Below are 13,252 nucleotides of genomic sequence, written 5' to 3'. Positions count from 1 at the left end.
AATAACTAATTGGATTAGTATTGGCATTATTTGGTTAATACTAATACACTGTCCAGTTTCCCCTCTTCCTTCAAACATAAGGGAATAGTTTTGTTTTCTTGGACAATATTAAACCCCATACAAGTCTCTAATTTTAAAATCATGGGTATTAATATGGAATTGGTGTTTCTATAACTGCCTTCACTTTTCTTGGAAGGATTTCCAATATACGTTGAAATTAATTCACATTCGTTTCATGTCAGCCACATGGCATGGTATTATAATTGATCCCAAATGGGTTTGATGGTGCAAAGATCAGGGATCTGAAAAGGCCTATCAAGTTTTTCCATGCCAAACTTGAATCATTTCTGAATGGACATAGCTTTGTGCATGGAGGGTTGATAATGCTCCCTGATCACGTGTGTAAACTTGTGTGCAAGAGTGCGTGTGTATGGGTGTATGGATATACGTTTATGCATGTGTGTCAGTGTGTACCTGTACTGTAGTGCCAGTCTCAGTGCTGTGGCGTTGGACTCGTATTTTCCCACCAGCATGCTCATCCTCTCCGCGTTGCCCTTACATTCCTCCAGTGTGATGGTTAGTAGGTCGTTTTGAGATTTAAGGTGCTCAATGCGGCTAAAACACACACAATCATCATCATCATGTTTATGTTTCAAGTTAATACATTTGACTGAACCTGCATTTCAGGGAATATCATCATCATTCACACCCACACCATTCATTATATAGATTTTGCCATCACAATTATCATATTCATTATAATTTACCTTATGGGCCACTGTATGAGTGCATTTACCATCTCATAGCAGTCAGGTGTATGTTACAATATGCCTATTGAACACCAATATTACCCCATGACGTCATTTTGTGCCAAATGGCTTGTTTGGCTTGTATGGCTTGCATATTAGTTTAAAACTTGAAGTGTGTGTTTATGTCTGCATATGTATCACATAACTTGAATTTACAAATAAAGTAAACCGGAACTTGTTTGTTACTTATCCGGGGGACAGGGCATTCTCATTTAGAGTTTCTCTTCTGTGGAACATATTTGTTCCAATCTAAGGGGGCTGGTACTATCTGGGTGTCTAGGGCTACATCAAATATATAAGAAATGGTCTGTTAAACTGCTGCACTAGTTCACTAGTTCTAACAAGAGACGAACTCCTAAACATCAACAACTCCTGAGGATTTATTTCCCACTTTTCTGCTCCCAGCAGCAGAATTAGCGGACATTCTAGTCAAAGCCGCGCTAGGCTTGGCTCAAGCAGTGAAATGCCGTAGAAGGGTAAAGCGAGCGCTAGTTCGGCAAGCGTGGGATCCGAACAGTGATTCCAAGTTTTTTCCTTTCCAACGTACGTTCACTGTGCAACAAAATGGTAATGTATTTACTTATATTTATATATTTATGTATACTTTAAACTTTTAATATATTGTTCAATTTCAATTAAATACAATATCAATGAAAAATACGTTCTTTTAAGTCACTCACTGTCATTTTGAGGCTCTTTTCTTTCACTTTTTTTATTGGTTCAAGCACCATTTAGGCACAGTTATTGATTTGGCACGCCTATCGTTAAAAAAACTAATGATTCCCAACCTGAGCAGGTTGAGAACTGTAGTGGTAAAACATTCACCTGTTTAGTCTCTCTGTCTCCACCTCAAACTCTCTGATCTTGCTCTCAGATATGGCTGAGCCGTGGGAGTAGAGGGTCTGGAAGATCTCCTGGATGTTGGAACAGTCCTGCAGGGAGTGGGCCAGGTGCTCCGCTACATTACTGGATACCTGCAGCGAAATGGGCCACCAGGGGATAATGGAAAAGTGTCATAAGGGGATGAAGGAGAAACATTTTGCATCATGCACATGCTCAAGTTGATGAAATTCCCTCTGCTTTTATCCCATCTTACTGTCCTTCCTTCAAGGGCAACCAAGAATAGTGATCAGCCTTATCAAGGATTCTAGGGGCCATGTCCAAATGCTCACCCATGTCCTGGCCATGGGGAGGAGAGCGATCCCGAGATATAGTTCAACTGAGCACCATACCCTTCTGGCGACTGCACTGTGCCCCAATTACACAATTGGGGCACAATATGTGTTTGAGGACAGGAGTGTGGGGGGATGGAACATGAGGGAGAGAGTGTAAGGAAGGGAGGGAACACACTCTCACGCATGCAAAAATGAATCATTGGAAGATGCCTCTCTCTCAATAATGGGCTAAAGCTTAAGATTTTGATAATTTAAATAGGAAAACCCACCAGGCATCATGAGGATAGATTTTTGGTCACACACAAAACCATCCATCCATCGTCAACCGCTTATCAGGTTTCGGGTCGCAGGGGCAGCAGCTCCAGCAGGGGCCCCCAAACTTCCCTTTTTTCTGAGCCACATTAACCAGCTCTGACGGTGGAATCCCGAGGCGTTCCCAGGCCAGTGTGGAGAATAATCTCTCCACTTAGTCCTGGGTCTTCCCCAAGGCCTCCTCCCAGCTGGACATGCCAACTTTCATGACCATAGAAGAGGGTAGGAACGAAAATTGACTGGTAGATTGAGAGCTTTGCCTTCCGGATCAGCTCTCTTTTCGTGATCATGGTGTGATACAGCGAATGCAATACCGCCCCCGCTGCCCCGATTCTCCGGCCAACTTTCCGCTCCATTTTCCCCTCACTCGCGAGCAAGACCCCAAGGTACTTGAACTCCTTCACTTGGGGTAAGAACCCATTCCCTACCCGGAGTAAGCACCGCATCGGTTTCCTGCTGAGAACCATGGTCTCAGATTTAGAGGTGCTGATCCTCATTCCAGCCGCTTCACACTTGACTGCAAAACGATCTAGTGAGTGCTGAAGGTCATGGACCAAGAATGAAAGGAAGACCACATTATCCGCAAAATCAGCGATGAAATCCCCAGCCCACTAAACCACAACCCTTCCCTTCCCCACCCCAACTATGCCGCGATATCCTGCCCATGAATATCACAAAGAGGATTGTTTACAAAGCGCAGCCCTGTCGGCGACCAACCCCCACACGGAACAAACTTGTCTTTCCGTAACTTAAGCTTAGAACAGGTAAGGGGAGTTGTTAGGCACGACGCAAAGCGAAGTGTAATCATAATAAGAAAAGGTAGAAACACTTAAGTGGCTTCGCCGCTTTGCGGCTTGGTACATTTGATATGGTTTCATAAATAAAAACAATTACAAAACAAAATAGTTTAATAATAAACCGTCATTTTTCCGCCACTACAAAGTATAGTTCCTACATATATCGTTGCCACGCAACAGCCAGATGGACACCTTTGCCATATTTTTTGTATTTGAAATATTTGATGCGCACTAATATGGAATGTTAAAGATTGTTATGAGGACAACCTGTAAGGTTATGCTGGATTTTACAACGGCATGGAACGCGATATAGCAATTACAATAAAGGATGGGAACAACCAGTTTTAGAATATAATTTTACTGCAAGGCAGCTGCAGAGACGCCACAAGCAAAGAGGCCAGGGTGATAACTATATACTAATTGGGTGTGCATTGCCTTCGGCAAGGGCGCAACCATTGTTATCTCACATATACATCTAGGGTTCCACCAGTAGGAGGAAACCTATTGTTTTTGTTAGTATTCTTATTATTAGGGTTCCTCCGGTAAGAGGAAACCTATTGTTTTTGTTAGTATTATTATTATTCTTATTATATTTCTCCGCTAAATGGCCCAATAGCTCAAAAAGTCCTGGACCCGATTTTTTCCAATTTGGCCCAATGATACAACAGGTCACTCATTACTCCCAGACGGCTAATGGCCCATGTGCGCCCATAGGTGGCGCTATAAAACACGCCCAAAGTCTACGTGATTTCCCCAGTGCCCCATTAATCAAAAATGCTTGGAAATTGGTATAAATGCCTTATTTCTCATGGGGAACAAAAAAAGCCCAAGGACCCATATTGTCAGACTTGCCCCTGCCTGCAGGCCCTGCTTGCCCCTGCCTGCAGGCCCTGCTTGCCCCTTCCTGCAGGCCCTGCTTGCCCCTGCCTGCAAGCCCTGCTTGCCCCTCCAGAGACAGACAGTCACCCTACAGACACAGTAGCTCTGCAGACTTCTTTTTTTAGGACATTGATGAAAAAGGACAAACCAGCATTTTTTACTTTGATGAAAGTCTAAATGTTTAATCCTTTCCATGTCCCAGCATGCCGAGCTGCTGACTTTTAGTGTCTTAAGTAATTAAACCAGTTCAAGTTATAGACTTTTGACCTGAATCCAATGATTAGTCATCTGAATAAAAACCACTCAAGAGAAGTACTGCTTCTTGGATGAGTTGTGCTCCACATCAGTACATCTCACACATTTGCCTTTGTTTCCATGGGATTCATGGAATTGCTAGTTTCTGCTCCACCATTGTGTAATAATTTCAGTTTAATTTCAATTGGAAGTGGGACTTAAAGGTCTTAAAAAGTCTTACATTTAACTTGTTTACACCTGTAGACACCCTGTGAAGCCCCCCCCCCCCACAATCCAGAGACAGTTGGTTACAGAGAGGTGTAGACATTAAGTTAAACATAGTTATGCCTTAAGAGTAGAGTAAAAAATAGAGACTAAATGTGTAAATGGATGTTGAAACTCAGTTCTCTGAGTTGGTGCATGTCAGTTTAGGCAAAGGTTGTCATTTAAACCTCTAGGTTTAAAAATAATTCAGATTTGATTGGAACTCTCTCTTTTATACATTTATAGTTGGATTTGATATTTAACAGCCATTTAATTCATTAAGCAAGTTGTTTAACTCAAACAACCATAACACAGTACATATGGTATACAAAGCTGCAGTCAGATTTGGAGAAATTGTTAACTTGGATGTTATCTTGCCATGTACATGGGGTCTTGATGATGATGCGCACGCAGCTTCAAGGCAGAAAGACGCGTTCCATTTCAGGAGACTCCGAGACCTTAGCGCGTCACTAGCATCTCGTCATATCACACAGTCGGAGCACTATGGAAGCAAATCAGTGCCATAATGTTTTGAATTGTAAAAGGCATCGAATACTTAATATTGAAATTTAAACAACACTGAATTCTCATCTGAATATATTTCAATGTAAAATAAAATTCAGGTTGCTCAAATTCAAGCCTAAAAAATTCCATCTTAAGAATTCAACCATAAAAAACTCGACCCTATCAAATTAGATCCGAACATTTTCGAGCTGAAAAAATTTGGGTTTTTTAACATCCGGGATATCGAGGACAGGGAGAGCAATCGAGCCTCAATGCAATCGAAACAACATCTGACCTATCAGAGCACAGACCTTCAGTCAAGCACTCAGAGGAAGTGGGAAACCTTCAAGCCATAGAGTTAATATAACTAAAGTAAGCTACTTTTCCAACGCATTGTATGGGAGGAAATAAACTGTTAACATGAACAGCTCCGTCGTTGTTCTCGCCAGGCAATGAAAGCTTAATAGTTATTTTGGTAACCGAAATCTTCCATAATGCAGACTTACCATAGCTTAATGCCGCGAAATTCACACTGCCTTCAATTTATCATCAGTGTAGAAATGTGGCCTGTGTTTTATATGTTCATCCTACAAAACCAAACGCCTATTAATGGATATAACGTGATCTAACAAGACTTGGTAATAATGTAATAAATAAAAGCTTGAGAACTGTGTCTAAAATATACTTTATTGAACATTTGTACGGTGTTCATTTTAGGACATCCTCAGATCTCAGACTCAATTGTCAGACTCAAACGTAAAGGCGTCAAGTCTCAGACTTTGAAAGGGGCATATTCACAGAACCATATAGGCTACAAGACGTTTCCATCAGATGTAAGTGGGGGTGAAACATAGTCACTGAGGACCTTCATTGTCCCACAAAAGCAGTCTGGCTTGATGACACGATCAAAAAAAGAATAATGGGTGTGTTTAACAAAAGCGGGTCGGGAACCTAACTGTAAATGCAATACCACCTACATCCACCGGGGGGCCGTTGCTTCAAGCCGAGGGGTGGGGTTCTGGTCACGGGTAGCCATCGTTCTTTTCCTCTTCTTCTTGAGCTTGAAGGTTCCCCACAGCTTGACTGAAGGTCTGTGCTCTGATAGGTTAGAAGTTGGTTCGATTGCATTGAGGCACGATTGCTCTCCCTGTCCTCGATATCCCGGATGTTAAAAATCTGAATTTTTTAAGCTCAAAATTTTTGGGGTCGAATTTGATAGGCTCTAATTTTTTGGGCTCGAATTTTTTCAGCTCGAAAATGTTCGGATCATATTTGATAGGGTCGGGTTTTTTATGGTTGAATTCTTAAGATCGAATTTTTTAGGATCGAATTTGAGCAACCTGAATTTTATTTTACATTGAAAAATATTCAGATGAGAATTCAGTGTTGTTTAAATTTCAATATTAAGTATTCGATGCCTTTTAAAATTCAAAACATTATGGCACTGATTTGCTTCCATAGAGCACAGCTAGATCATCAGCGTCAGCGCTCTTGGGTACCCAGCATGCAGTGTGGCATGTCAAAAAACGCCAAGACTTGTGGAAAATAGTTTGGTTACAACAGCTATTCAAGGGATTTCAGTTGTTGCGTTCGTTCAGTTAGATGTTTGTAAATTGTTGTTAATAATTTTGTTAGTCACCCTGAGAGTGCATGTTGTGTGGTTTAATGGGAAGTGAGAGTCGGCTATTGTACATCAATGTCTACAAGGAGTTGATCTTGGGCTGTGCCAACCTTTTGCTAAAGAGGTTATTCTTGATAGTAAGTTGACTGTGGTTCTGGAAAGCGGTCTTCAAGCCATCTTTGAGAAATTCTGGAAACAGTGTTGTGAGCAATGTGTTTTGACTGTGAGAGGCAATTTTTGGTCGTCATCTAAACCTCATGCGTCCGCTACAGCATTTCTGCTTTGGCGTGACTTGCGCTGGGAGGGAGGTAAACGGCATGGATTGGGACAGTGTGCGGGCAGGTGTATTTTTATATAGGGTGAAATGGAATGAGAAATGTAATACAAAATGTCTGAAATGGGTGTATTTATGTAAATGTCCAGATTGCCTCAATATATTTGTGTCAATAAATCAAATATCATTTTGACTAATGGTTTTCATTGGGATATTATTGGGTTCAAGATGACATCACTCTGAAGTACCATCAACAATTTCACCTTGGTATGTCAAAAAATGATTGAATTTGAGTAGTTTAAACTATTCAACACTGAGAATAACTCAATGGACAGGGACAGTGACCTGCAAAGTATAAGATTGTAGGTTTGAATCCAGCCACAGTCTTTTAGCTTGTCTTAAATTGGAATATCTGTTTAGTTAAACAGGATGACATCATTATGAAATACCATCCGCAATTTCATGCAATTCCACTTTGAAATGTCAACCGCTTCTTAACCTTTGTCCCAAAGCTGACCAAAGCTAATACTTTGCCCTTTCTACTCGTACATTATCAACAGTTGGTGTGTAGCAGAAAGGATAGAGAGGCTGCCTTGTAACCTTATGCTCATGAGTTCAAATCCCCATTCAGCCTATTGTATTTGGCCCAACATGAAGTAGTTTTGCTCTCTTGTTGTCCAACTCTTGACCTTCTACAATGTACATTTTTATAATATTTTGCCATTTTGTGGAGGAACCCGCATCGCTGCTTTCAGCTATATTTAGGGTTCCTCCGTCAGGAGGACCCTATTGTAATTAGGGTTCCTCCGTCAGGAGGAACCTATTGTAATTGTTAGTTTTAGTATTATTATTATTATTAGGTTCCTCCGGTAGGAGGCAACCTATTGTTATTGTTGGTATTCTTATTAGGGTTCCTCCGTCAGGAGGACCCTATTGTGTTTGTTGGTATTATTATTATCATTATTATTATAGTAATTTATCTCATGAACACATTGGTAAAAAGTTTTGAAATTTGGCATATTGATACAACATGCCACAACTACGGCCCAAACACAGACTTGCCCACATCAGATCATAGGGGGCGCCACAGGCGACGCCCAAATGTCCGATTTTCTAAGTGATAGCATTTCCACCCCATTGCTCAAATTCTTCTGAAACTTGGTGTTCATGCCTTATTTCTCATGGCGAACAAAAAAGCCTCAAGGAGCCATAAGGTCCGCCTGATCGATTTTCCTGTACAGTGATAATTTGGGAAAACCTTCAAAATTCCTCTTCTCTTGAACCAAAGGTCTAATTAACTTGAGATTTTGTACAGATATGTATCATTGACGTATTTAAAAACGTTACTTATAGCAATTGAATAAAATACTAAATAGCTGAAAGGGGTGTATTTATGTAAATGTCCACATTGCCTCAATATGTTTGTGTCACTAAATCAAAGTTCATTTTGAATGATGGGTTTTCAAACCTAATAGGCTTAAAGGTGACACGCCCATGAAGTACCATAAACAATTTCACCTTGATATGTCAAAATATGACTGAATTACAGCTGTTTAAGCTTTAGCCGAATCGAACAAGCCATGCTACATGATATACATATTTTTTTGGGGGGGACAGAAACTGATCTGAATTTCTCAGCCTTGCGGGTAGCTCAATGGGTTGAAGCAGTGTACTGCAAAGCATAATGCCACAGGTTCGAATCCAGGCACAGTCTTTTGGCCTGTCATAATTTTGATTACTTGTTTAGTTAAACAGGCAGACATCATTCTGAAATACCATGCACAATTTCATGCAATTTAACCTTGAAATGTCAAACTTTTCTTAAACTTTGTCCCAAAGCTGACAAAACTAATACTCATATCACGCAGTCGGCGCACAGCCAGATAATCAGCCTCAGCACCCTTGGGTACCCAGCATGCAGTGCGGCATGTCCAAAAATGCAAAGACTTGTGGAAAATAGTTTGGTTACAACAGCCTTGCGAGGGATTTCACTTGTTGTGTTTGTTCATTTAGATGTTTGTAATGTTTTTGTTGGTTAGTTAATATAATCTTGTTGGTCACCCTGATTGTGTATGTTGTATAGTTTAATGGGACTAGAGAGTTGGCTGCTAAACCGTTACAGGCTCTTCTTGCAAGAAGCTGAATATGAACGCTGTCGTGCCCACACATGTGTTTGACCACATGATTTCAGTTAGTTGTGCATTGACTGAGAGTCTGGAATCAATGGTGGCCAAACATGACGTCGTTTTGCTCTCTTGTTGTCAAAAGTCTCGATCTTGTGCAGTGTATATGTTTATTATATTTTGCGATTTTGCGGAGGAACCCGCATCGCTGCTTGCAGCTATATTTATTATTAGGGTTCCTCCGTCAGGAGGACCCTATTGTAAATGTTGGTATTATTAGGGTTCCTCCGTCAGGAGGACCCTATTGTGTTTGTTGGTATTATTATTATTATTGTAGTAATTTATCTCATGAACACATTGGTAAAAAGTTTTGAAATTTGGCATATTGATACAACATGCCACAACTACGGCCCAAACACAGACTGGCCCACATCAGACAATAGGGGGCGCCACAGGCCACGCCGAAATGTCCACTTTTTTGAGTGATTGCATTTCCACCCCATTGCTCCAATTCTTCTGAAACTTGGTGTGCATGCCTCATTTTTTATGAGGAACAAAAAAGCCTCAAGGACCCATAAGGTCCGCCATGATGGATTTTCCTGTACAGTGATAATTTGGGAAAATCTTCAAAATAGATCTCTTCCTACAAAAAAGGTCTAATTGACTTGAAATTTTGTACAGATATGTGTCATTGACATATTAGAATATGTTACTTAAGACAGTTGAATAAAATACAAAATGTCTGAAAGGGGTGTATTTATGTATGTTTTTGTGGGGGGACAGAAACTGATCAGTTTTTTCGAGAAAAGGAGGGTTTTTTTGAGAAAGAGGAAAGTAAGTCAAAGTTGCCCAGTTTTCCCTTCAGTGGCCAAAGCACCCTTATGAGACATTATCTGACTATAATAGCATTAATTAAGTCACAAAGATCCTTCTGCAAACATAATCATTATTGCTAGCTAGATAAGCAAGCTTTTTACCTACATGTAGCACTAGGCAATACCATACTTTATTTACAAGTGGAACAGCATTTGTTGATTTCTTAATCTGGGTCTGAAATATGTTGTGCTTTTGGCCATGTTCAAACCTGTTTTTTTTATTGACATAACCGTGAGCTAATCTGGAGTTAACCTTAGCTAACATGCTAGTTTTTCTAACAACTGAAAAAAAGAAGAAAAAAAACTTGATTTCAGAATTGTCTTCCAATTTAAATAAGGTTGCTCAACTTGTAATTTTGGCAATTCGCAGAATTTTATTGCTATATGTTAGTCTGTAACATGAAGGCAAAACTGATTCAACCATTAAAACCATATATCCTCTGAAAGCTTATACCCTCAGGATGTTATCTAATGAGACAAGAGACACGTCCGTCTCTCCATATTAGTATGCTGCCCATGCATAATAAATTCGGTATTGGTAAATGGAGTAAGCTATATGGCTGATACTTTTTTGGGCTGTGCCATTTAGGGAAACTGATTCAACCACCTAAACCTAGGGATGCACGATATTGAATTTTAGCCGATATTCGATATGACGTAATTGACAAGCTCATTTTGGCCGATTGCCGATGCCGATACCGATATATATACACCTCTGCTTTTTAATTATTGAAAAGTCTCTCCTGTACTAGAATTAATCTGTTATTATGATGGGGTACTTGCTGTAGATACGGGACATTAAAAACTTGCTTTGTATCATTTTAGAAATAGACATTCACTCATGAAAACGATTTAAATTATTTCAAATATGGCAGATTTACGTCACAATTTTCATACTTGAACAGTACTTCCTTGAACTTCCTTAAAACTGTGTTGTTGACAATGACACATTCTTGACACACATGCACAGAAATGCAGCTGTAACTCTGTAAACTTAAAATGTATCGTATCACTGACACTTAACAACCTCTGCAAATAGCCATTGTCATCATCCGTTGATACTGTGAAGTCCTGCCACACAGCCGACATGTTGAATCATGTTGTTGGCGCTCATAGTAATTTCTAAAACTGATCGTTCCAATTCTTGATTCTGATTGTCTATATCGCGTTCCATGTTGTTGTAAAATCCAGCATAACCTTACAGGTTGTCCTCATAACATTCTTTGACATTCCATAAAAAAAAACACAGCACAAACACAGACGAGGCATGCACTCCGCTTCGCATTGTGCCTAACAACTCCCCTTATCTGTTCTAAAATCCGCGCAAAACACGGCTTTTTGGGGCTTATTGCTTAAATAACCTTTCAAGTTGTCCTCATAACATAACATTCCATATTACTGCGCATCGAATATTTCAAATAAAAAAAGACGTTACAAGTTACACGGTAGCAAGCAACCTAGTCCTAAAGAGAATGGCAACATTTGTTCTGAATTTTGATTTGCTGGGTGGGCTGACGTTTAACGAGTGGTGGGAGACCATTAACAGAATGGAGGAGAAAGAGTTTAAAAAGACGAGGCATGCAGAGAAGACAGAGGCTGAAATCGAAGCGTTAGCAAAGGCAAGGAATGAAGCCGGCACTATAAAGACGATATGGGCCGTCCACTGTTTTCAATCTGTTGCGTGGTAACGATTTATGTAGGAACTGTACTTTGCAGTGGCGGAAGAATGACGGTTTATTATTAAACTATTTTGTTTCTTAAATTTGATTGTCTTTATTTATGAAACCATATCAAATATTTGTAGTAACAGTTTTAGAAAAGCAATAAGGCCCGCAAGTCCGTGTTTTGGCTGATTTTAGAACAGGTAAGAGGAGTTGTTATGCACAACGCGACGGGCTTATTGCTTAATTAAACATTTGTTTCGCGTGCGCATAATTTGCACGTCACCTTATCGGCCAGGTACATCGGCAGAAAGTTTCATATCTGCAGATGCCGATAATTAAGTTTTGAAGCTTTTATCTGCCGATACCGATGACGTGCAGATATTATCGTGCATCCCTACCTAAACCATGATTTTCTGAAAGCTTATATCCTAAAGATGTGATCTGTGGAAAAGACTACAGGTTTGAACACAAATTTGATCATTTCTGAACTGTCCAGTCATGCTTTGGGGAGATGCTATTAATTTTCTGTAGCCTACATAATTATTAGGCTACAGAATTAGGTGTCATGATTTACATCTCAGAAATCTTCATATGAAAAATCTACATTAAGCTTATTATTATCAATATGAAAGAATGCTCAATGCATCTCCATGTCTCCTATTATAGGTGGTAGAGTGTCAGTGTATTGCTTGTTTTTTGTGTTTTGGCCACTGGAGGTCCTCAAGCCCGGCTTGCTCAGTCCTAATTTTGTTATTCGGCTCACCTGGCCCTCGTTCTGTTAGGGGTATCTAGGGGACTCAGTCTAATGCCACCTTGCTTGATGTTTGAGTTTGCTGATGCCGGTTGCCTGTGCTGTTGTAAGTGTTTTGCTACCTTTTTGTCATACTTTTGCCGAGCCGATTAAAAAACCCTTCAGCCTCCAGTTCCGAGTGCGTCTCGCTTTTGGGTTCAGCCTCCACTCGTGGTTCCAGATCCGAATTGAGTTCCGGCTCTGACTGTAGAGATTGAGAGTGAGTCAGAGGCAGGGGCAGCATGCAGGGGAGACAGCTCTGTTGCTGAGGTGAGTGCTGAAAGGTGGCAGGTAGTTGATGATGTCCCATTGCTTATTGGGAAGTTTAGTTTTCAAAATATTTTAATGTCCAGCCCCTCAGTATATGTATAACAACTATGGTAAATAGTTGTGGTAAATGCACCAGAATGCGGGAAATTGCATCTACATCTTAAAAAAAAATTATAGGGCAGAAACCCCCAGAGCCCCCGCATAATGTCCCCCCCCCCACTCTCAAAATGCTGCTGACAACCATGGCTACAGTACTGTCTCCAAAATTTGAAACCCGCCCACTTCTATAAAAAACCGCCCAAATCCTTACTTTTCCAGAAAGCCGTGTAAAACCATGACATGTTCAATAGAAAATACGCCACAAACATTCAAAGCTTTAATCTGCAAAAACTGAGATTAAATTTACAGATCACTAAGAGCAGAGTGAGAAAAAAACATTACACCTGAAGTTTTTAGCTCAACACAATAAAGTAATTACATTATGCCATGACATGTAGATTAAGCCACAATTAAACTCCAAAATCCAACCTATTTGAAAATGTTTTTTTTTTTTTTTAACAAGCACAGAAACACTACTAGGCTTCCTGTATTTGCACCGATTGTTCTCTCCCCTTCGCGATTGTTCCTCTCTATCCCTTATACACAAACACAAAAATGAATT

General features: G+C 40.2%; 1 protein-coding gene across 3 annotated transcripts in view; it reads right to left on the bottom strand.

The window, feature by feature from the left end:
- Nucleotides 1-13,252, bottom strand: part of mcc (MCC regulator of WNT signaling pathway) — a 333,254-nt gene that overhangs the window by 104,791 nt on the left and 215,211 nt on the right. For all 3 annotated transcript variants that reach the window (XM_047045109.1, XM_047045107.1, XM_047045108.1), the window contains exons 11-12: nt 1,635-1,783; nt 475-615 (exon numbers count right to left, since the gene is read on the bottom strand). In XM_047045109.1, coding sequence (XP_046901065.1) covers nt 475-615; nt 1,635-1,783 — 290 coding nt within the window. The remainder of the gene's footprint in view (nt 1-474; nt 616-1,634; nt 1,784-13,252) is intronic.

This window comes from Hypomesus transpacificus, chromosome 22 (assembly GCF_021917145.1).
Source record: "Hypomesus transpacificus isolate Combined female chromosome 22, fHypTra1, whole genome shotgun sequence".
NCBI lineage: Eukaryota > Metazoa > Chordata > Actinopteri > Osmeriformes > Osmeridae > Hypomesus > Hypomesus transpacificus.
The sequence above is the reverse complement of the archived record's forward strand: the minus strand, read 5'-3'. Positions and strand labels throughout refer to the sequence as shown.